The sequence below is a fragment of the Protobothrops mucrosquamatus genome, unplaced genomic scaffold (genome assembly GCF_001527695.2).
Source record: "Protobothrops mucrosquamatus isolate PMUCROS unplaced genomic scaffold, P.Mucros_1.0 scaffold_204, whole genome shotgun sequence".
Taxonomy (NCBI): domain Eukaryota; kingdom Metazoa; phylum Chordata; class Lepidosauria; order Squamata; family Viperidae; genus Protobothrops; species Protobothrops mucrosquamatus.
Genome location: NW_015386280.1, coordinates 114,486 through 137,662, shown reverse-complemented (window position 1 = coordinate 137,662; position 23,177 = coordinate 114,486). Strand labels below are relative to the sequence as shown.

Sequence of the window (23,177 nt, the reverse complement as noted above, 5' to 3'; positions counted from 1 at the left end):
TGCCGATCCAGTTTTGAGTCCCAAGATTCGGGCATCACCGGGTGAGATCGTAGCCAAAGCCATTTTTATCATTTTGACAGGCACCTGCGTGTAAAGACACCAAAGGAAACAATGAGGCCTAGGAACTGAAAATATTAGCTTAAGAATGAAACCAAACCAAGCTTTATTTTGGAGAGGGATTTGATCTGCGCCCGGGCTGTGCCTGCACCGGAGCTACTATTAACGCAATACTGTAGTGAAATGACTCCCAATTGTTTAATAAAGCCACTCAAAGCTGTGGTTTCTGAAAGGCAAGTAATCTTTTGATGAACCAGAATGGACTTCACCAGGCAGATGAAATGTTTGCCTTCATCAGCCAATCTAAGGTGAAGCGAGCAATTGGATAGGACAGGTTGACCCACGCAATTTCAAGTGAGTCTTCCGCTAGTAATAGCAGTATATGTCAGGGGTGTCAAACTCAATTTCATTGAGGGACGCATCAGCATTGTGGTTGCCCTCAGGGCCGGGTGGTGTGGCCAGGATGGGTGCGGCCTACTGGGTGGGCGTGGATGGGGTGGGTGTGGCCTACTGGGTGGGTGTGGCCAGCTCTACATAGTTCGCGTCAAGGGTGCCTGTGGGGGCCTGGGCAGGAGTGGGACAGATCTGAGGGTCTCTGGCAGAAGGGGGTGGGACCAGGGCAAGCGCCAAGGCATGGTCCACTGGAGGAGCCTCACTGTTCCTCTCAGGCCATGCGGGGGGGGGGCTTATGGAGCTAAGAGTGAATGCGTTTCAGCATAGATGGCCACCACAAAATTGTACATTGGCTCCCGGCTGGCCTGGGCCAGGGCCGAGGCAGAGGGGGCCGTTCCCTCACTGATTCCAGGATGGCTTCACGGGCCACATGAAACACACTTCGCGGGCTGCATCCGGCCCCCGGCCTTGTCTTTGACATGTCTGGTATACATAGTCCTCAACTTACAACAGTCTATCTCTCCTAGGATTGCTAGCCCTGTGACCAACGGTCAAGGCAATGAGAGTCAGGAGTCTAACATCAGCTGAATTATTGTAACTTTCCCTCCAAACCCAAACCAGAAAGTAGTAAGGCCTGAACCAGGGACTGGGTGTGTGTTTAAGGCTTGGATTCTCTCACAAAATTGCCAACCCACAAGGCAGCTAACGTAGGTTGTCCTCGACTTAACAACCACAATCGGGACTGGTTCTACCGTCACTAAGCAAGATAGTCATTAAGCGAGTCGTGCTCAATTTTATGACCTATTTTGCTCATTAGGTAAGTCACTGCACTATTAAATGAATCCAGCTTCCCCCGTTCACTTTACTTGTCAAAAACCAGCCGTAGAGTCAGAAATGACGGTCAGGTGGCCCCGATATGCTGCAGCCATCCTCAATACACGACGGTTGCCGAGTGCCCTAATTTTGCTCATAGAGCCACGGGGACACTGCAAATGGTAAATAAATCTGAAGACTATCGTGTTTTTTTCAGCGCCATTGTAACTTTGAATGGTCACTAAACGAGTGATTGTTAAGTCGAGAACTGTCTGCAATTATTTGTGGGTAGGGTTTTTCCAGTTGCAATGTATGGATGTGAAAGTTGGACCATAAGAAAGGTTGAGCGACAAAGAATTGAGGCCTTTGAACTATGGTGCTGGAGAAGACTCCTGCGAGTCCCCTGGACTGCAAGGCGTTCAAACCAGTCAGTCCTAGAGGAGATCAACCCTGACTGCTCTTTAGAAGGCCAGATCCTGAAGTTGAAACTCAAGTACTTTGGCCACCTAATGAGAAGGAAGGACTCACTGGAGAAGAGCCTAACGCTGGGAAACACTGAGGGCAATAGAAGAAGGGGACGACAGAGAATGAGGTGGCTGGATGGAGTCACCGAAGCAGTAGGCGTGAGCTTAAATCAACTCCAGAAGATGGTAGAGGACAGGAAGGCCTGGAGGAACGTTGTCCATGGGGTCGTGATGGGTCAGACATGACTTCGCAATTAACAACAACAACAACAAGGGTTTTTCAATACTCACAGTCTCCCAGTTTCTCCTCCAGAAAAAGGAGCTGCTCGCTGAGGGATTCCACGTGGTCTAAATAACGAAGACGATTCCACATCTCCTTGATCTGGGTGGGCTCCACAGAGGTTGGCAAGATAGAGATGGCAAGCTCCAGGCGCTGAGAAAGGGGAAAGGCCCAAGTCACTTATTAAGAATCAGGTACTACCTTGGCTTGAGAAGCTCCAAGTAACTTTCAGAACTGTTCCTCTGATTTTTTTTTTCCACCTGCAACTCCACCTATGGAGTAGATAGGGTGAGTTGAGAATATGGTGCCGGATTTAGAGAGTTACCATGGCTTAGGATTGGTCTAGAACAGAGCTGGGGCACTGTGGCCCCCTTTATGGTTTGTGGACTTCAACTCCCAGAATTCTTGAGCCAGCATGGCTGACTCAAGAATTCTGGGAGTTGAAGTCCACAAGTCATAAAGGGACCATAGTTCCCCACCCCTGGTCTACAACCTGCATCTTCTTACTTCTAGCTCAACCCCTTCACTATTTCACCATACTGGTTCTGGGGTGAAAGAGAAATGGGGGGACTGCTTCAAAGTCCCTCAGAGTTCCTTTGGATAAGGAGATGGACAGCATATAAATTTAACACATAAATAAAATAATAAATAGAGAGTAGATCCTTGCTTGTACAGGGGTACCTTAGCCACTACACACACTGTCCATCTTGGAAATGCATAATTCTCACCCTGAAGTTCTACCACTTTTTTAAAAAAAAAATGCATTTATACCTACCCTTTCGTCTTTTTCAACACTTAAAACAGCTTCCAACAATGAAAAGTACTAAGGATCAAACAAACTAATAGTGGGCTATATATTCCTCCAGGCAAACGGGGGGGTGGGGTGAAAAATGGACATGAATGTTCACCAAAGATGATTTGGTTCTAGGGGAAAGATGTGTTGTTACTCTCTTCCTAATACCAGGAAAGGACAATACCTGTAGGAGCCTGTGCCACACCTGAGACCCACTGAAGATCCTTTCCCTCATATCATTAATGCTTATCATTAATGCCTCATTAATGCATATCATTAATGCTTATCATTAATGCCTCTCCTACCAATTAAAATAGGCTGGTTCTTAGCAGCAGAGGCAGTTCTGCCATACAGTAGACCAGGGTCTTCAAACTTGGCCCTTTTTATGACTTGTGGACTTCAACTCCCAGAATTCCTCAGAATTCTGGGAGTTGAAGTCAACAAGTCATAAAAGGGCCAGGTTTGAAGACTCCTGCAGTAGACCTTGGCTTATGACCAGTTGCTTAGCGACCAAGGTTACAACAGATTTACCTTGGGACTACTTACAACTTAGATTCAAATCTGCAATGGTTGCCATCCCCTCACCCCCCCGACCATATTCTATGATGATTTCCCCCCCCCAAAAAAACCCCAGCATTTACTTCCAGTTTACTTACAGTTTTCAGCCAAGCCAAGCCCATAGCAAAACAGGAACAACCGCCGCATTCGTTTAACCACCCCAAAAAAGGTCATAAAATTTTGCAACCACCACCACTTACTAACCATGATGGGCAGGGCTCCATTATGGTCATAAGTTGAAAACTACCTGTGTAGGAGTGACTTCCATCGGTCCTTGCACTTATCACCATCACCCCTGGTCCAGGATTGAAATTTGGTCCCTTGGCAACCGGCACATACATTGTAACGCTTACAGCATCCAGTGGTCATGTGATCGCCATTTACAACCTTCCCAGTTGGCTGTCGACAAGCGAAGTCAATGGGGGAAGCTGGATTCGCTTCAGCACCACAGAATTTACTTAACAATTGCGGTGATTCGCTTAGCAACCACGACCAAAAAGGTTGTAAAATCGGGTTCAACTCATGTGACAACTGCCTTGCTTACAAATGGACCTTCTGATTCCAATTTTGGTCATAGGTCAAGGACTGCCTCTATTTATCTGGAAAAGAAATAAAGTCTGAGAGTTTTAGAGCCAAGCTTGGCAACTTTAATTCCTGTGGCTGGCTGGGGAATTCTGGGAATTGAAGTCCACAGGTCTTAAAGTCACCAAAATTGGACATCCCCAGTTTAGAGCAATATTGTTCCATCTTGGTGTCTTCAAGATTGTGTGGGCTTCAACTCCATGCTGGCTGGGAGGATTCTGGGAGGAGAGGTCAGCACTTCTTAAACTTCTCAAAGCTGAGAAACGCTGCTCCAGACAGTAATACAAAGATTTTAGAGAATGGGACTCACCTCTTCCAGCTGTTCTACTTTTGCTTGGAGTTCCTGGATCTCATTGGGAATTGTCTCCTGAATCCCTAAAGTTTGCACTGCAAGAGAAACATGAAGAAAATGTGAGTTGAGCTGTATCAAAACAGGTACATGGATTGTTTTTATCTATGGAGAGTTGACAGTTCTTAACCTGGTTTCAGGACCCCGCAAGTGTGAGTTTTATCAAACCTCAGACTCGCTGATCCCATGTGAGTTTTATCAAACCTCAGACTCGAGTGCTCCATTTTCTTGCAAATATATTTAGAATTGCTTCGATTTTTTTTGGCAAAGCAATTTGATTTCTCTGTCATTTTTATGACCAAGCGGCGCCCTCACTTCCTTCTGAGAATCAAAAGCCTCTGGAGGAAAAGCAGACTAGGAAACTTAACAAAACAATAATGTATACACAAGCTTTGTGAAATCTTAGGGGCTAGAAACTTGTTTCCGCAAAAGAAAACAGGTTCTTCAACTACTACGCTCAACACCCAGTCAACCTTATTTATGGAGCAGTTGCAAATTACACAAGTCTAACAATATCCAACTGTAATGTGAAACTCTCAACTCTATTGCTGGCAAAGAGCGTTTCCTTTTTGTATGGAGAAAAGTTGTGAAACTGAATGCATCACCTTCTCACCACATTTCGGCCCTCATCTGCACCTCAGTGCAACCAAAGAAGAATTGGGTATGTCTAGTTTAATGAAGAGAAGGACCAGGGGAGACATGATAGCAGTGCTCCAATACAGTATATCTCAGGGGCTGCCACAAAGAAGAGGGAGTCAAGCTATTCTCCAAAGCGCCTGAAGGCAGGACAAGAAGCAACAGATGGAAACTAACCAAGAAGAGAAGCAACCTAGAACTAAGGAGAAACTTCCTGACAGTTAGAACAATTAACCAGGGGAACAACCTGCCTCCAGAAGCGGTGAATGCTCCAACACTGGAGGTTTTTAAGAAGAGACTGGACAGCCATTTGTCTGAAATGGTATAGAGTTTCCTGCCTGAGCAGGGGGTTGGACTAGAAGACCTCCAAGGTCTTTTCCAACTCTATTATTATTATTATTATTATTATTATTATTATTATTATTATTATTATTATTATTATTATTATTATTTAGACATGAACCTCAGTCAACTGAACATTCAAATTGACTGGCACTGATGGTTGACACCAGTTGCTGCCAGCATCCTAGGTATCAACCAGGTACTCCTTAAAATGTAAGATGTTCTGAGTAGCACAGTTTTTGTAGCATTATATTATTATTATTATTATTATTATTATTATTATTATTATTATTATTATTATTATTATTATTATGGATCATCGCACAGTCAGCCAGATGTTCAGACTGGATTTGGCATTTTGTCTACCTATCGAGTCCTTTCCCAGGACCTGGGATTATTATTATTATTATTATTATGGATCATCGCACAGTCAGCCAGATGTTCAGACTGGATTTGGCATTTTGTCTACCTATCGAGTCCTTTCCCAGGACCTGGGATAGGCAGATGTGGATGTTTGATGGTATTACAGATATCGTCGCAGGATGGAAGCAGTTCCTAGTAAGGCCGCCTTTTGCAATTGACTAATAGCGAANTTTTCTATGACTTTCTCTATTTTATGATCCCACCAGTTTTTGCTTACAGGCAAATGATATTTCTTGCAGATCTTCCAATGCACCATTGTTGCTACTTTGTCATGCCGCTGCTTGTAGTCAGTCTGTGCAATCTTCTTGCAGCAGCTTACCAGGTGGTCCACTGTTTCTTCAGCTTCTTTGCACAGGCGGCACTTACTGTTTGTTGCTGTCTTCTCAATTTTGACTTTGTATGCATTTGTCCTTAAGGCTTGGTCTTGTGCAGCCAGAATTAGACCCTCGGTCTCTTTCTTCAATTTTCCTGCTCTTAGCCATTGCCAGGTCTTGTTATTATCTGCTTTCCCAGCTATTTTTTTTATGTACTGGCCATGTAGTGCTTTGTCTTCCCATGTCTCTATTCTGTTCTTCATTTGGTCTTTCTTGTAGGCCAGTTTGGTCTCTCCAGTAGTCAGTAAGCCTTCCTGATATATTAATTTCAGTGCATCTTCATCATTGTCCTTCAGATATTCTTCCAAATATTATTATTATTATCATCATTATTATTATTATTATTATTATTATTATTATTATCATTATTATTATTATTATTATTATTAAGCAACAGATGCAGCCTGGGTTGTCATAACTCTTGTTGTGCAGCTAAATGACACAGACCAGAGTGTTTAAAACAAGAACAAGGTGATGCCTGCAGTGTCAAGGTTCCAATTGACGAACCCAACCAAGCAAATACATTTGAGACATTTTGATCTCTTAATGTAAAATTTTATTGAGTACATCACTTCAGCACTACTGAAAGCACAGTTGCAAAGCTTTCTAGGGTTCGCAAATTTCTACCGCCAGTTTATCCCATCCTTCGCAAAAATCGCCTTGCAGATCCCGGAGCTTTCAAAAACGAGGCGGGGGGGGGGGGTAAACCCCGACCCAGCAAGCCATTGAACTGGACATTGGAATGCCAAACAGCGTAAACAGATCATGCCAAACTAATCTTATTTCATTCTTTGATAAAGGGACTAAATTAATAGACCAGCGAAACGCTGTGGACATAGTGTGCCTAGATTTCAGAAAAGCATTCAACATAGTAGACCACGATCTACTGCTTGGTAAGCTAGAAAAAGGTGGAATAGACAACCTCACCACCAGATGGCTTTGTAGCTGGCTGACAAACCGTACTCAATGAGTAGTCCTCAATGGTACTACATCCACATGGAGAGAAGTAAGCAGTGGGGTATCACAAGGTTCCGTCTTAGACCCAGTATACTCTTCAATATCTTCATCAATGACTTAAATGAGGGAATTGAAGGGGAACTCAACAAATTTGCAGATGACACTAAACTGGCAGGAATAGCCAACACCCCAGAAGACAAGCTCAGGATTCAAAAAGATCTTGACAAATTGGAACAATGGGCCCCATCCAACAAAATGAGTTTTAATGTGGAGAAAAGCAAAGTTTTACATTTAGGCAGGAAAAGTCAAAGGTATAAGTACAGATTAGGCGAGACCTGGCTCAAAAAGAGTAACTGTGAGAGGGACCGTGGAGTCCTAGTGGACGATCACTTGCTATCAGCCAGCAATGTGCAGCAGCAGCCAAAAAAGCTAATACAATTCTGGGTTGTATAAACAGAGGCATAGAATCAAGATCATGCGCAGTATTAATACCGCTTTATAAACCCTAGTGAGACCACACCTGGAATACTGCAACCAATTTTGGTCACCATACTACAAAAAAGATGTTGAGACCTTGGAAAAAGTTCAGAGAAGAGCAATTAAGATGATCCAATGGCTGCAGGTTTGGCTAGTCTAAAGAAGAAATAGGGGTGACATGATAGCAGTATTCCAGTATTTGAGAGGCTGCCACAAAGAAGAGGGGGGTCACGTTATTCACCAAAGCACCAGAGGGCAGGACAAGAAACAATGGTTGGAAACTGAACAAAGAGAGAAGCAACCTAGAATTAAGGAGAAACTTCTTGACAGCGAGGACAATTAACCAGTGGAATGGCTTGTCTCCAGAAACCGTGGGAGCTCCATCACTGGAGATTTTTAAGAAGAGGCCAGACAGTCACTTGTCTGAGATGGTATAGGACAGGTTCTCCTGCTTGAGCAGGGAGTTGGACTAGAAGACCTCCAAAGTGTTGTGATTCCGTGCCAGCCAGTGGACGGACCCGGCAACTGAGTCCGGAAAATCAGAGGAGAAGGAGGAGGAGGGGCCTGGAGAGCCATCAGAGTTGGAGGAAGGCTCTGATGAGCTCCAGGACTTATAATCTGATGACGAGCCTGGCCCCTCCACTCGTGCTCAGGCTGAGACCCAGCTGTACTGGGCAGCTGAGTCAGGCTCTGAGGACTCACAGCTGGAAGACATCATAGACGCTCGCAAATGCAGACAGGCAACAAGAGCAGGACAGAGGGAGGCAATGGGATGACTCCAAGGGAGGAGGAGAAGGCATTGAGAACCCATGCCTTGGGGCTGCATAATAAAAAGGGAAGGTGTGGGCGGTGCTGGTTGCTGAAGGCAACCATTTGCAAAGGACACAAGTTTCATGTTTTGTTTGAATTGCCTGTGAACAATTCTCCGTTTGAATTGTGTTCTGTTTGCCTTGGGACAATTCTCCGTTTGCGTGTTTTCTTTGCCTTTGCTTTTGCGACATTTTGCAGGCCTGTACTTAATTGATAAAAGGGGTTTGTTTTTCCTGCATTTCCAGCCTACTTGTTAAAAGAGGGGTTTATCCTTGTGAGTTAACAAGGATTCACATAGGCTGGGACAGAACACAAGGTCCCAGTTCTATTCTATTCCTGAGACTGTTTGCTGCGGAACCTGTGCTAAAGCATGGCATTCGGTGCCCTTTGAGATTCTCTCTTGTGCAGCTCCATGATAGCGCTGGGTGTTTCTGCCATTTCCTCCTGTGTCATACATCAACCAGAAGCTGTTTGCTGAGTCCAAAGGAAAGTCTCAGCTGTTGGGCGAGGTTCTGCTCTGTCGTGAGATGAGGATGTGAAAGTTGGTAGAAATATGAAACACGCACTGCTAAGCAACTGTCAGCCGCTTCGGAGTTTCACTAACACTTCAGCCATGCAGAAAAGGAATTCAAAATACATTCCCAAGGTTACCAGCTGGCTGTTGATGGCCCACACGAGATGGTTCTCCTAAAGCAGGGGTAGTCAACCTTGGTTCTTTTATGACTCGTGGACTTCAACTCCCAGAATTCCTGAGCCATGCTGGCTCAGGAATTCTGGGAGTTGAAGTCCACGAGTCATAAAAGAGCCAAGGTTGCCTACCTCTGTCCTAAAGCAAAGGTCAAGATATACAGAATGGATGGACAGAAGCCATCCGGTTGGGCAGGCAACAGAAGTTTTATTTCAGCCATCGGGAATGATTAACATTAATAATTAGCAGAGGCATTGAATCAAGATCACGTGAGGTACTAATACCACTCTATAAAGCCTTAGTAAGACCACACCTAGAATATTGCATCTACTGTAGTTTTGGTCACCACATTATTAAAAAAAATGTTGAGACTCTAGAACGGGGGTGAAAAACTTGTGGACTTCAACTCCCAGAATTCCTGAGTCAGCATGGCTGGTTCAGGAATTCTGGGTATTGAAGTCCACAAGTCATAAAGGAGCCAAGGTTGCCTACCCCTGACTAGGGCCTTCACCAGATACCCTCCCCCATCCCTAGAATGCCCTTGTTTTAACAACTGTACTGTTTTTAACCCTTGTTACAGGCAGTCCTCGACTTACAGCCGTTCGTTTAGTGACCGTTCGAAGTTACACCGAAAAAAGTGACTTACAACCATTTTTCACACTTACCAACATTGCAGCCTCCCCCAGGGTCACATGATCAAAATTCGGAACCTTGGCAACTGACTCACATTTATGACGGTCGCAGTGTCCCGGGGGTCCTGTGATCCCCTCTCTTGTGACTTTCTGACAAGCAAAGTGTCATAAAAGGGCCAAGTTTGAAGACCCCTGCTCTAAAGGAAGTTTCTCTAGGCTAGAGTTTGTTGGCTTTGCAAATTTCAAGTGATCCAGTACAGGTAGTCCTTGATTTACAGCAGTTCGTTTAGTGACCATTCAAAGTTGAAAACCATTCATAAGTACTGAAAAAAGGGACTTATGACCATTTTTCATAGTAGCATCCCCATGGTCATGTGATCCAAATTCAGGTGCTTGGCAACTGGTTCATATTTATGATGGCTGCACTGTCCCAGGGGTCATGTGATCCTCTTAGTTTATGGTCGTAAGTTGAGGACTACCTGTACATTGCTCCTCTTTCTCATCCTCTTTTTCTCCTTCTCCCATTTGCCCAATTTGTGTGCTGCCCCTCCCCAGAATTTGTGTGCTGCCCCTCCCCCTGTGGATTTACACAGCACTCTAGCCACAGCTGGCTAGGAAATTCTGTAAGATGGAGTCCCCAGACTACTACTACTACTACTACTACTACTACTACTACTACTACTAATAATAATAATAATAATAATAATAATAATAATAATAATAATAATAATAATAATAATAATAATAATAATAATAATAATAATAATAATAAAGCTGGAAGGGATCTTGGAGGTCATCTAGTCCAACCCCCTGCTCAGGCAGGAACCCTACACCATTTCAGACAAATGGCTGTCCAGTCTCTTTTTAAAAACTTCCAGTGTTGGAGCATTAACCGCTTCTGGAGGCAGGTTGTTTCACTGGTTAATTATTCTAACTGTCAGGAAGTTTCTCCTTAGTTCTAGGTTGCTTCTCTCTTTGGTTAGTTTCCACCTGTTGCTTCTTGTCCTGCCTTCAGGCGCTTTGGAGAATAGCTTGACTCCCTCTTCTTTGTGGCAGCCCCTGAGATATTGGAACACTGCTATCATGTCCCCCCTCATCCTTCTCTTCATTAAACTAGACATACCCAATTCCAGCCACTGTTCCTTATATGTTTTAGCCTCCAGTCCCCTAATCATCTTTGTTGCTCTTCTCTGTACTCTTTCTAGAGTCTCAGCATCTTTTTTATATCGTGGTGACCAAAACTGGATGCAGTATTCCAAGTGTGGCCTTACTAAGGCATTGTAAAGTGGTATTAATACTTCACGTGATCTTGATTCTATGCCCAGGCTGAGGAAGCCTGTTCTAATCCAAATCCTTATTGTCTCTGGTTAATCTCATTCTCTTTTTCACTCCAGCTTCAAGACCACTGAAAAAATATTCTCCGATGTGCCAACATTTAGCTAAATTTGAGCTATATTAAACCCCGAAAAGAAGTCCCAGTGAATGCTACAGGACATACTTCTGAGTAACTACATGTAGGATTTTGCTAGCCAGCATACAAGCAGCATACAAGTAGCATACAAGCAATGACATCACCACTATTCTGCTAATCATAATAACACAGAATAGGAAGCTTTTTTATGTGCTGGTGTCCTGCCCACTGCAGCTGTGGAAAATCAGGTATTTTAACAGCAACTGGTTTCTTTATTATCTCATTGGCTCAAATCCTATACCAGTGGTGACGAACCTATGGCACGGGTGCCAGAGGCGGCACTCAGAGCCCTCTCTGTGGGCACGCACGCCGTCGCCCCAGTCCTAGGCCTTCAGCTGGGTTTTATAAAACCTTTTCACTTTTGGCCTCCGCCACCGTATACAAAAAAAAAAGGTTCAATCAATCAATCAATTTCAACTTCTCGCGGGGAAAAAAAAGGTCTTGCAAAGTTGGAATTGATTGATTGAACTTTTTAGTCCCACCCAGTCTGCTGTTACCACCGCAGCCACGCCCACCCAATGGGCCACACCCACCCAATGGGCCACACCCACCCAATGGGCCACACCCACCCGGCACCCGACGATGCATAAGTGGGTTTTGGGTTGCAGTTTGGGCACTCAGTCTCTAAAAGGTTCGCCATCACTGTCCTATACCTTGAAAACCAATTTGCTCCCTCATTTGTAGCACCCGTTTCAAGGACTCAAACTGGGATCTAATGCCTAATTAATTCCAGGGTGATGTGTGTCCTGCCTAGATGCAGAAAATTAATATTTTTCAAGGGAATGCTGTAGCACAGGGCTCTCCAAACTTGGCCACTTGTGGATTTCAACTCCCAAAATTTCCTAGGCAGCATAAGGAATTCTGGGAATTGAAGTCCACAAGTCTTAAAGTGGCCAAATTTGGAGACACCCCCCCCCCTGCGTGTAGCCGATTTTATATTTCAGGGCCATATTGTCACTTTGAGGTCACTCAAATGGGAAACACACACACCTATTCTAGGAATGCTACTTTTGTATTGTAGGATATAAGAACAGAAAGCCTCTTGGGGGTTTTCCTGTGCCTCCCCCCCTCTTATATCAAATACGATCAAGACTGGGTTATTCTGAGTTTCTCACTTTTCCCACTTTCCCAGGACTGAGTAGTCCTCAACTGAACAACTGAAATTGAGCCTAAAACTATGATTGTGTCAGCTGTTAAACAGGTCATCCTGTGACCGTGCCTGATTTTGCAACCTTCTTTGTGGCGGTTGTTGTGAACCCATTGTTCACCCTGGGCATTTTTTGCAGGAGATCAGAAGTAAAGACCAGTTTCTGGCCAAAAATACCATAAATTGCATTCCTGTGAATGGAATGCTGCAAAGAGCCATAAATGCAGACCGGTTGCCAAGAACAAAAAAAATATGATGGTGTGGCTGTGGGGGAGAAGGGCAGCCATTGCAATTTCAAATCTGGGCCGTAAGTACCTTTTTGGGGGGCCATCGTAACTTTCAATGGTTACTAAGCAACCAGTTGTGAAACTGAGGATTAATCTGTAATCTTTTCTCCTCCTTTAAGAGTTTCATTGGTCTCTTCCCCAAGGTCATCTCTGCCTTCCTTTAACAGAGTAACCAAATAACAGAGTTGGAAGGGACCTTGGAGGTCTTCTAGTCCAGCCCCCTGCTCAAGCAGGAGACCCTATACGATTTCTGACAAATGGCTGTCGAATCTCTTCTTAAAATAATGAAGAGAAGGGCGAGGGGGGACATGATAGCAGTGTTCCAATATCTCAGGGGCTGCCACAAAGAAGAGGGAGTCAAGCTATTCTCCAAAGCACCTGAAGGCAGAACAAGAAGCAACGGATGGAAACTAATCAAGGAGAGAAGCAACCTAGAACTAAGGAGAAACTTCCTGACAGTTAGAACAATTAACCAGTGGAACAACCTGCCTCCAGAAGCAGCGAATGCTCCAACACTGGAAGTTTTTAAGAAGAGACTGGACAGCCATATAGGGTTTCCTGCCTGAGCAGGGGGTTGAACTAGATGACCTCCAAGGTCCCTTCCAACTACTACTACTACTACTACTACTACTACTACTACTACTACTACTACTACTACTACTACTTATTATTATTATTATTATTATTATTATTATTATTATTATTATTATTATTATTATTATTATTATTATTATTATTATATACTGGAATACTGCATCCAGTTTTGGTCGCCACACTACAAAAGAGATGTTGAGATTTTAGAAAACGAGCAAAGAAGAACAATTAAGATGATTAAGAGACAAAAACATATGAAGAACGGTTGCAGGAATTGGGTTTGGCCAGTCTAGAGAAAAGAAGGACTAGGGGTGACATGATAGCAGTATTCCAGTATTTGAGGAGCTGCCACAAAGAAGAGGGGGTCAACTTATTTTTTCCAAAACACCAAAAGGCAGGACAAGAAACAATGGATGGAAACTAATCAAGGAGAGAAGCAACTTGGAATTAAGGAGAAACTTCCTAACAGGGAGATCTATTAACCAGTGGAACAGCTTTGCCTTCAGATGTTGTGGGAGCTTCATCACAGGAGGTTTTTAAGAAGAAACTGGACAGCCAACTGTCTAAAATGGTATAGACAAGTCTCCTGCTTGAGGCTGGACTAGAAGACCTCCAAGGTCCCTTCCAGCTCTATTCTATAATAACTATATAATAAAAACCTCCAGTGTTGGAGCAGCCACAACTTCTGAAGGCAAAGCTGTTCTACTGGTTAATTGTTCTCACTGTCAGGAAATTTCTCCTTAATTCTAGGTTGGTTCTCTCCTTGGTTCATTTCCATCCATTGCCTTTTCACACTGCAAGCTCTCGGTCGTCGTAATACCCACCTTTGGTGCCGAGCAGAGGGACCGCCTGGCCGGTGGGAAGCAGACGACAGCTCTTGCCATCTGGCTCCAGGGCGTACCCAGCCCGACACTGGCACTTGTAGCTGCCAGCAGTGTTAAGACAGTCTTGTGCGCAGCGAGCAAGCGGCGTGACACACTCGTCCACATCTAAACAAACCGAAGCCACAAATTAAAAAGTGATCAGAACAGTGAGTTTTGATTGGAATATCCATATCTGGTCAAATCTTGGCTAAATCTTTGCCTCTGGAACGATATCCTTCCTGATACATGCACCATTCTGACCAAGAGTGGTAACCATTGTATTTGGCTAGAGGCCCTGCAGGGTTAGACAACCTTGGCCCTTTTATGACTTGTGGACTTCAACTCCCAGAATTCCTGAGTCAGCATGGCTGGTTGAGGAATTCTGTGTATTGAAGTCAACAAGTCATAAAGGAACCAAGGTTGCCTACCCCTGGCTACGGCATTAAGGGGCCTTCACCAGATACACCCCCCCATCCCTAGAATGCCCTTGTTTTAACAACTGTACTGTTTTTAACCCTTGTTACAGGCAGTCCTCGACTTAGTGACCGTTCGAAGTTACACCGAAGAAAAGTGACAACCATTTTTCACACCACCATTGCAGCCTCCCCAGGGTCACATGATCAAAATTCGGAACCTTGGCAACTGACTCACATTTATAACGGTCGCAGTGTCCCGGGGGTCCTGTGATCCCCTCTCTTGCGACTTTCTGACAAGCAAAGTGAATGGGGAAGCCGGATTCACTTCACAGCCATGTGACTAACTTTAACAACTGTGGCAAGAAAGATCATAAAAGAGGGCAAAAGCAATAATTGTCTTGTTTAGCAACAGAAACGGGCTCAATTCTAGACATAAGTCGAGGACTACCTGTAATTATCCAGAAACATAGACAAGTAGTGGCTTGAAAAATGTAACTGATTGAAAAGAAAACACTTCATAATATCTGTTTTGACTGCAGGAAAAAAAAAAACCTTGTTGTGATGGGTAAAGAGTTTGTATGTCATTACTCAAACAAAAACCACTTGTGGGAAGAATCCAGAGAAAGAAATATTTTGGAAAATATTAAAAAGACAGAATATATTTCCCCAAAGTATTTTAAAGGCAGAAACCAACACACACACACCCAAGTCTCTCCACCCCAGACAGAAACCAGGTCTGCAGAAATGCAGATGTGATAATCTTGTCAGAAAGATTGGAGTCAGGAAGCTGGGATTAGAAAGAAAGATCCGTAGAATCAAGAATCCCTCACACCAAATAATCCAACAGCCATCAGCCACAGCCCCAGGGAAGCAGGATATGACCTTTGGGACATAATAGGATTAGCCCACCACCATCAGAATACCACAAGGGCACACTCAAACTCAGGTCAAAGTACATGACACAGGAAATACAAAGCCTCAAACAGGATCAGGAAACAACCTCAAGAGCCCCAGAAGGTATAAAAGCCCATGTGATCTCTTTTTCTAGAGCCATCTTTCTGTCTGTCTCTCCTTTTCAATAAGCTACAACCTTCTTTCTAAAGCAGTCTCCACGTTGTCTATTCCCGGCTTGGACTGGACCCTGATGAAGTTTTTTCCTTCAACACACTTTTATTCAATTTGGGGTAATTTACCCTGGTTGGGGAAGCACTGCATTAAGGACTGTAGTCGAGCCATCTTGATCCCTTCTATGCACACTGGTTGTATTTTCCAATCACAAACCCTCAACCCTCATAAGGACTAGAAACCTTTTTTATGTTTTAATCCAGTGCTCACTTGTCAGATTTTTGCCCACATGAAACTAGAAACCCTGCCTATCAGCCTGGTATGAGAAGGAGACCCAGAAAAATCTGAGCAAAGAGAAGAAGCAGGACCAGAAACCAAACACACACACACACACCGACTCCTGCCTTCCACTCACCAATCTGGCAATACAGTCCACCCCAGCCGGGCGGACACTGGCACTTATTTGGTTGGATGCAGCTACCTCCATTCTGGCATGACTTGTGGCAAGTGGCTGGTGGGAGAAAGGAGAGGGGAAGGCTCACCGCGTGTATCCACACTTTTAGTGCACCAAGCATATTCATTAGTCTCAAAAGAGATGTTGCTTTGTGTTCCTATGTGGAGAGATGCTGCAGTACAGATAATCCTTGATTTATGACCCCAATGGAGCCCGACATTTGCGTTGCTAAGCTTAATCAAGGAACTGACAAGAAAACCCTCAGCCGTTCTCTTCTAGCACGGATGGCGTTACCTAGTTTGGATAACGAAACGTCTGCAAGAAAACAACCAGGCTCAGAGAGCACCAAGGACCCCCGATTTCAACCAGGAGCTACAAATATTCTCTTTTTATTTAGCTGGGCGTACCCACTGTTGAAAGCTTGGATAGCTCCGATCAGCCAGCACAGAAGGGGTGTCTTTCTTCCTCCCTAATGGTACATTGGAAATTGTTCTTTTGTGTTTTTAAGTGTATTTACTTCGTTTTATCATAAAAGGTAAAATGCAAACCAGAAAAGTAAACAAACAAAACAAAACAAAAAGATACGTCCTGTGTTAACAACAACGATAACAACAAAATTGGTGTACAAAAAAAGAGAAAAACGGTGATCCAAATACCAAAAAAAAATTTAAAATTTAACATACAGTATAGAATCCGCCCTGGCTAGATGCTGAAAAAAAGAAAAAGCAATAAATTCTCCCCTTTTACATACAAGAAGAAAGAACAGTCAACAGGTTAAGCCAAGGTTGCCTAACCCTGGCGTTAAGCTAAACATTCCACTAATCTTCAAATCCCTCTGTTAACCATCTCTTGTTGTATTTAGCACCTAGAAAGTCCACTGGAAATTGTTCTCTGGGATTTGATCGCTCACCTTCCTCGCACTTCGTGTCCCCCAGGTGACGTTTCTTCCATCCTGGGCAGCAAATGATGTTGGCCTGTAGGATCTCTTTCCGCACCTGTCGTGTGGCTATCCGGTAGGTCGTCCTACGGAAGAGAAGCCATGTTCATTCTCCTGAGCAGAATAGACAGAGCCATAGCAACAGCACTTAGACTTATATACCGCTTCACAGCTCTCTCTAAAGCGGTTTACAGAGTCAGCATATTGCTCCCCGAACAATCTGGGTCCTCATTTTATTGACTTGATGGAAAGATGGAGTTCGGTCAGGATCGAATTCCTGGCAGTCAGCAGAGTTTGCCTGCAATGCTGCATTCTAACCAGTGCGCCACCACAGCTCCTAAGCTTTTTCACACTTACGACCTTTGCAGCACGCCCTCAGTCACATGATCAAAATTCAAATGCTTGGCAACTGCTTCCTATTGATGATGTTTGCAGCATCCCTGGGCCACGTGATCCCCTATGGCAGGGGTAGGCAACCTTGGCTCTTTTATGACTCGTGGACTTCAACTCCCAGAATTCCTGAGCCAGCATGGCTCAGCTTGGAAACCTCTCCCTTTCCCCTCAGCATGGCTGGCTCAGGAATTCTGGGAGTTGAAGTCCACGAGTCATAAAAGAGACAAGGTTGCCTACCCCTGCCCTATGGTGACCTTCTGAACAAGCGAAGTCAATGGGGAAGCCAGAGGCACTCAGCAACCGGGTCACCAAGTTAACAACTGCAGTGATTCACTGAACAACTGTGGCAAGAAAGGTCGTACGATGGGGCAAAGTTCACTTCACAGCTGTCTCACTTTGCCACAGTATGGGCTCAACTGTGATCGTAAGTCAGGGACTCCCTGTATGTCTCTAAAAAGATAATATTTGAAAAAGAGGCTGCAATTATTATGTCAGACACAAAACAGCAACAGAGCTTGCTTGATAAGACTGCCTTCCTTGGCAATCTGAAACAGGCCCTGCACACTCCAAAACGTCTTTTCACTTCAGATCCAAAATGTTGCACAGTCCTTGCATGCCATTGGGTACTGCTTTAGACTGCTCCCTCTTGAAACACCTGAAACCCATTTATAATTGGAAATATTACTTGGGAACGGTAGACGACAAACGCCTAGACTTGACAAGCATTGGGGGAGTTGATCTAAAAATAAAATTGCATTAAATAGGAATGCCGCGTTGTCATTCTCCCTCTCCTCGGCCACAGATTTAGGACTCGCAAATCCTTCTGGCTCTTTGTCAGACCAAAACTTTGATCATTCATACCTGTAAGTACTGCACACTCGAGGTCCTGGGCACAACGTCAAATATGGATGGTGTTGGGGCTTGGCGTACGTCTCATTGTAGGCTAGGGGGATCCTCAACGTATTTCGGGCACACACATGGCTGTGGGTGGAAATGGAAGGAAACTGAAAAAGCAAAATTGTCTCCTCTAATCCATACAGAATTGATCAGAAAAAGCCTAGAGTAGCAGGAGTTGGTTTTATCCTTGGCTAATTTCTGTTATGCAACCAGTCTGATATAGCGGTGAAGGCACAGGCCTAGAAACCAGGAAACTCTGAGACTGTGAGTTCTAGTCCTGCCTTGGGCACAATGCCAGCTGGGTGACCTTGGGCCAGTCAGTCCTTCTTAGCCCTAGGACAGGGGTAGGCAACCTTGGCTCTTTTATGACTTGTGGACTTCAACTACCAGAATTCCTGAGCCAACCATGCTGAGAAGAAAGGAAGAGGTTTCCAAGCTGAGCCATGCTGGCTCAGGAATTCTGGGAGTTGAAGTCCATGAGTCATAAAAGAGCCAAGGTTGCCTACCCCTGCCCTAGGAAGGAGGAGGCATGGGCATACCACTTAATGAAACCTTACCAAGAAAACCGCAGGGACTGGTGCACACAATCTCCAGAGTCAACCTAGAAACAAACAAAACTCACCCACCCTCTCCTCTAAATTCTCTCCCTGTAGCAATTCATCTTCTGTTTCCCACATCAGCAGGATAAGGGGGACACTGAACCCAGGGGAGTGGTTTGGAGCAGAGGAAAACAGGTACAGAAAGAGGAATAAAGTTTGCCATAAAAAAAGACGGGATCAACCTATTCTCCAAAGCGCCTGAAGGCAGGTCAAGAAGCAACGGATGGTGGCCAATCAAGGAGAGAAGCAACCTAGAACTAAGGAGAAACTTCCTGACAGAACAATTAATCAGTGGAACGACTTGCCTCCAGAAGTTGTAGGTGCTCCAACACTGGACGTTTTTAAGAAGAGACTGGACAGCCATTTGTCTGAAATGGTAGGGATTCCTGCTTGAGCAGGGGGTGGGACTAGAACAGGGGTAGGCAACCTTGGCTCTTTTATGACTCATGGACTTCAACTTTCTGCTGGCTCAGGAATTCTGGGAGTTGAAGTCCATGAGTCATAAAAGAGCCAAGGTTGTCTATCCCTGGACTAGAAGATCTCCAAGGTTCCTTCTAACTCTGTTATTTTGTTATATCTCCCATTCCTCTATCATGAGTCTTTTTCCAATGGGGCCTCAAAGGTGCTTTTTGAAAAGGCAAGTGGACTGTTTTTTTCCCTTGAAGATGTTTCGCTTCTAACCCACAAAGCTTCTCAGTTCTGACTGGATGGTTGGGGGGGGGGAATGGAAGGATCCTCCCCCCCCACCATCATACCTGTGTGCAGCACTTACAGGTATAATCCTTCCATTTCCCCCCATCACCACCATCTAGATCAGTGGTGGTGAACCTATGGCACGGGTGCCAGAGGCGGCACTCAGAGCCCTCTCTGTGGGCACGCGCGCCGTCACCCCAGTCCTAGGCCCTCAGCTGGGTTTTATAAAACCTTTTCGCTTTAGGTCTCCGCTGCTGTGTGCAAAAAAAAAAAAAGGTTCAATCAATCAGTCAATTTCAACTTCTCGCGGGGAAAAAAAAGATATTGCAAAGTTGGAATTGATTGATTGAACTTTTTAGTCCCACCCAGTCTGCCGTTACCACCACAGCCACACCCACCCAATGGGCCACACCCAGCCAATGGGCCGCACCCACCCAGCATTCGACGATGCATAAGTGGGTTTTGGGTTGCAGTTTGGGCACTCGGTCTTTAAAAGGTTCACCATCACTGATCTAGATTGAACTGAAGAAGCTTCTTGGATGAGAAGCGAAATGACTTCAAGGAAAACCAGAGAAAATCCAGTTGCCTTTTGAAAAAGCACCTTTGAGACAGCCATGACGTGGTTGACTGAGAACATTTTTCCAATGGTGGTTAAATCCACGGGTCCATAATAGAATAATACTGAATAACAGCATTGGAAGGGACCCTGGAGGTCTTCTAGTCCAACCCCTTGCTCAGGCAGGAAAACCTGTGCCATTCTAGACAAATGGCTGTCTCGTCTTGACAACCTCCGGTGGCATGAAGCCCCTTTGCTCTGGCAGGTAAGAGTCAATGATATCTCGAGAAATTGTGGTTGAATCTGAGAAAGGTTTTGCATAATAGTAATAATAGTAATAGTAATAGTAATAGTAATAGTAGTAATAATAATAATAATAATAATAATAATAATAATAATAATAATAATAATAATAATAATAATAATAATAAAAATAAAAAGTTGGAAGGGACCTTGGAGGTCATCGAGTCCAATCCCCTACTCAGGCAGGAAACCCTATACCATTTCAGACAAATGGCTGTCCAGTCTCTTCTTAAAAACCTCCAGTGCTGAAACATCCACAATCTCTGGAGGCAGGTTGTTCCACTGGTTAATTGTTCTGTCAGGAAGTTTCTCCTTAGTTCTAGGTTGCTTCTCTCCTTGATTAGTTTCCATCCATTGCTTCTTGTCCTGCCTTCAGGCGTATTGTTCTTCTGATCGTATTCAGTCCAACAGTTTTAAAAGGTCCAGTTCATAGGTAGATGAGGTAAATAGAAAATACAGTACTTCTAAATGTGTCTGGAGATTCTCAGTCATCCAGGTCATGGTTGTCCCAAAGGTGCTTTTTTTCAGGAGGCAACTGGACTTCCTTATTTTTCTTTGAAGACGTTTCACCAAGAAGCTTCTTCAGCCCTGACTGGATCCTTCCATTTCCCCAACACCCAGTCAGAGCCGAAGAAGCTTCTTGGATGAGAAGCGAAACGTCTTCAAAGGAAAACAAGAAATCCAGTTGCCTCCTGAAAAAGCACCTTTGGGACAGTACTTCGATTTGCCGCATATGAAATAAAGCTGAATAGAAATGATTATTTACTACACATAATGTTTATCAAAGTCTCTTGAAGAGGAAAAAAAAATCCGTTTTCAGCTTTAGGCAAACCAACTGTCTCAATCTGAGGTGTTCTTTTTTTAATATCCAGTTGCTTTGATTCAACTTTTTCATAGCAATTTGCAATTTATGTACTTCCAACTACTTCTGTTTTGATAAACCCATAACAAAGAAATAAATATTACTGTTACTCTATGAGCATCAGATGTGCTCATATGAAGACAAATTAGTAGTCGTGGGCAATAGTCAACAGAGAACTAACATTTTTTTCAAGCAGATTTTTTTTTCTACCTTTAAATAGTTGCCTGCTGGGGAGCAAATAATAATAATAATAATAATAATAATAATAATAATAATAATAATAATAATAATAATAATAATAATAATAATAATAATAATAANAGTGTTGGAGCATTTACAACTTCTGGAGGCAGGTTGTTCCACTGGTTAATTGTTCTGTCAGGAAGTTTCTCCTTAGTTCTAGGTTGCTTCTCTCCTTGATTAGTTTCCATCCATTGCTTCTTGTCTGCCCTAAGCCGCTTTGGAAAATAGCTTGACTCCCAGTTTCCATGGGTATCATTACCCCAGGTAGTCCTTGACTTACAACAGTTCATTTAGTGACCGTTCAATGTTACAATAGCACTGAAAAAAGTGACTTATGACCATTTTTCACACTTACGACCTTTGCAGCATCCCCATGGTCCCGTGAACAAAATTCAGATGCTTGGCAACCGACTCATATTTATGACGGTTACCGTGTCCCTTCTGACAAGCAAAGTCAATGGGGGAAGCCAGATTCACTTAACAATCATGTTACTAATTTAACAACTTCAGCGATTCACTTAACAGCTGTGGCAAAAAAGGTCGTAAAATGGGGCAAAGTTTACTTAACAAATAATTTTGGGCTCAATCATGGTCGTAAGTCGAGGATTATCCGGGTTTCTGAGAAAAGGTCTATCTAGGGAGGCCACCAAGAGCTGACACTGATTTGATGGCACAGAATCAAATCATTAATTTTAAAAATTACCACTATTATGAGAGCCGTAAGGGTGTACAGCGTTGGTCCAAGTTGCTAGATTGAACAGTGGCGGTTTGTGAATTCAAGTCCTGCCTTAGGCACAAAGTCACCTGACTGACTTAGGGCCAGTCACTCTTTCAACTGGAGGAAGAAGGCAAGGGCAAACCACTTTCAAAAAAACTTTCCAAGAACACAATCCATGGATTGTAATATTAACAATGATCACTACTACAGGTAGTCCTCAAGTTATGACCGTAATGGACCCATCAAGGTCGTAACTCATGACAATTGTAAAGCAGACAAATAACTGACCTGATTTTATGACCTTTTTTTGCGATGGTCGCAATGCAAATCACCCCGGTCGTTAAGCAAACAACGCAGTCCTTAAGCAGACTAATGGTTTGCTCTGGGTGTGAATTTGCCAAAATCAGAAGTAAAAGCCAATTTTTGTCAAAACTGTCGTCAAACATGATTACGTCACTGTCGGACACTGCAAATAGCCGTAAACGGAGGCTGGTGGCTGTGCACCCGAAGTGTGAGCACATGACTGCAGGCGGGGTTAGTCATAAGAACTTCAAATCTGGGTTTTAAGTAACCTCCAGCTAGGTCCATCAGAAGTTCAAATATCTGCATAATTTGAGGACTACCTATATTCAAAAAGCTGCAGAATTTAGCAAGAGCTGCGCCACGCGAAGAAAAAAGAACAACTAGGAATTATCAGTAGTTCTCCTAGTTGATGAATCTTTTTTAAAAAATAAAATAAAATAAACAGCCGCAATCCTCAGGATATTCTTGTGGCAATGAGTTCCACAGATACCGCACTAGTTCCTGTCAAAAGCACGGGACTTCCTTTTTTTTTTTTTTTTTTTTTGCATCTTATTTATTTATTTATTTATTTATTAATTGTATTTATATCCCGCCCTTCTCCTTTCGGACTCAGGGCGGCTGACAAATGATAAAAAGCTAACATATTACACCTAATTTAAAATTTGATTAAAATGAAATATTTAAGAATGTCAAATTTAAAAGTAATTAAAACCCCTATAAAATCCCCTAGGCCAGTCCCGCTTGCTGG

At 43.7% G+C, this 23,177-nt stretch overlaps 1 protein-coding gene across 1 annotated transcript in view; it reads right to left on the bottom strand.

Annotated features, from left to right (window-relative positions):
* Positions 1–34: 34 nt before the first annotated feature.
* EGFL8 (EGF like domain multiple 8) overlaps positions 35–23,177 on the bottom strand; it is a 26,769-nt gene continuing 3,626 nt past the window's right edge. Inside the window, exons 3-9 of the mRNA XM_015826031.1 lie at positions 18,117–18,236; positions 16,836–16,948; positions 15,887–15,982; positions 13,952–14,116; positions 4,251–4,327; positions 2,019–2,160; positions 35–84 (exon numbers count right to left, since the gene is read on the bottom strand). Of these exons, the coding sequence (XP_015681517.1) occupies positions 35–84; positions 2,019–2,160; positions 4,251–4,327; positions 13,952–14,116; positions 15,887–15,982; positions 16,836–16,948; positions 18,117–18,236 (763 nt within the window). The remainder of the gene's footprint in view (positions 85–2,018; positions 2,161–4,250; positions 4,328–13,951; positions 14,117–15,886; positions 15,983–16,835; positions 16,949–18,116; positions 18,237–23,177) is intronic.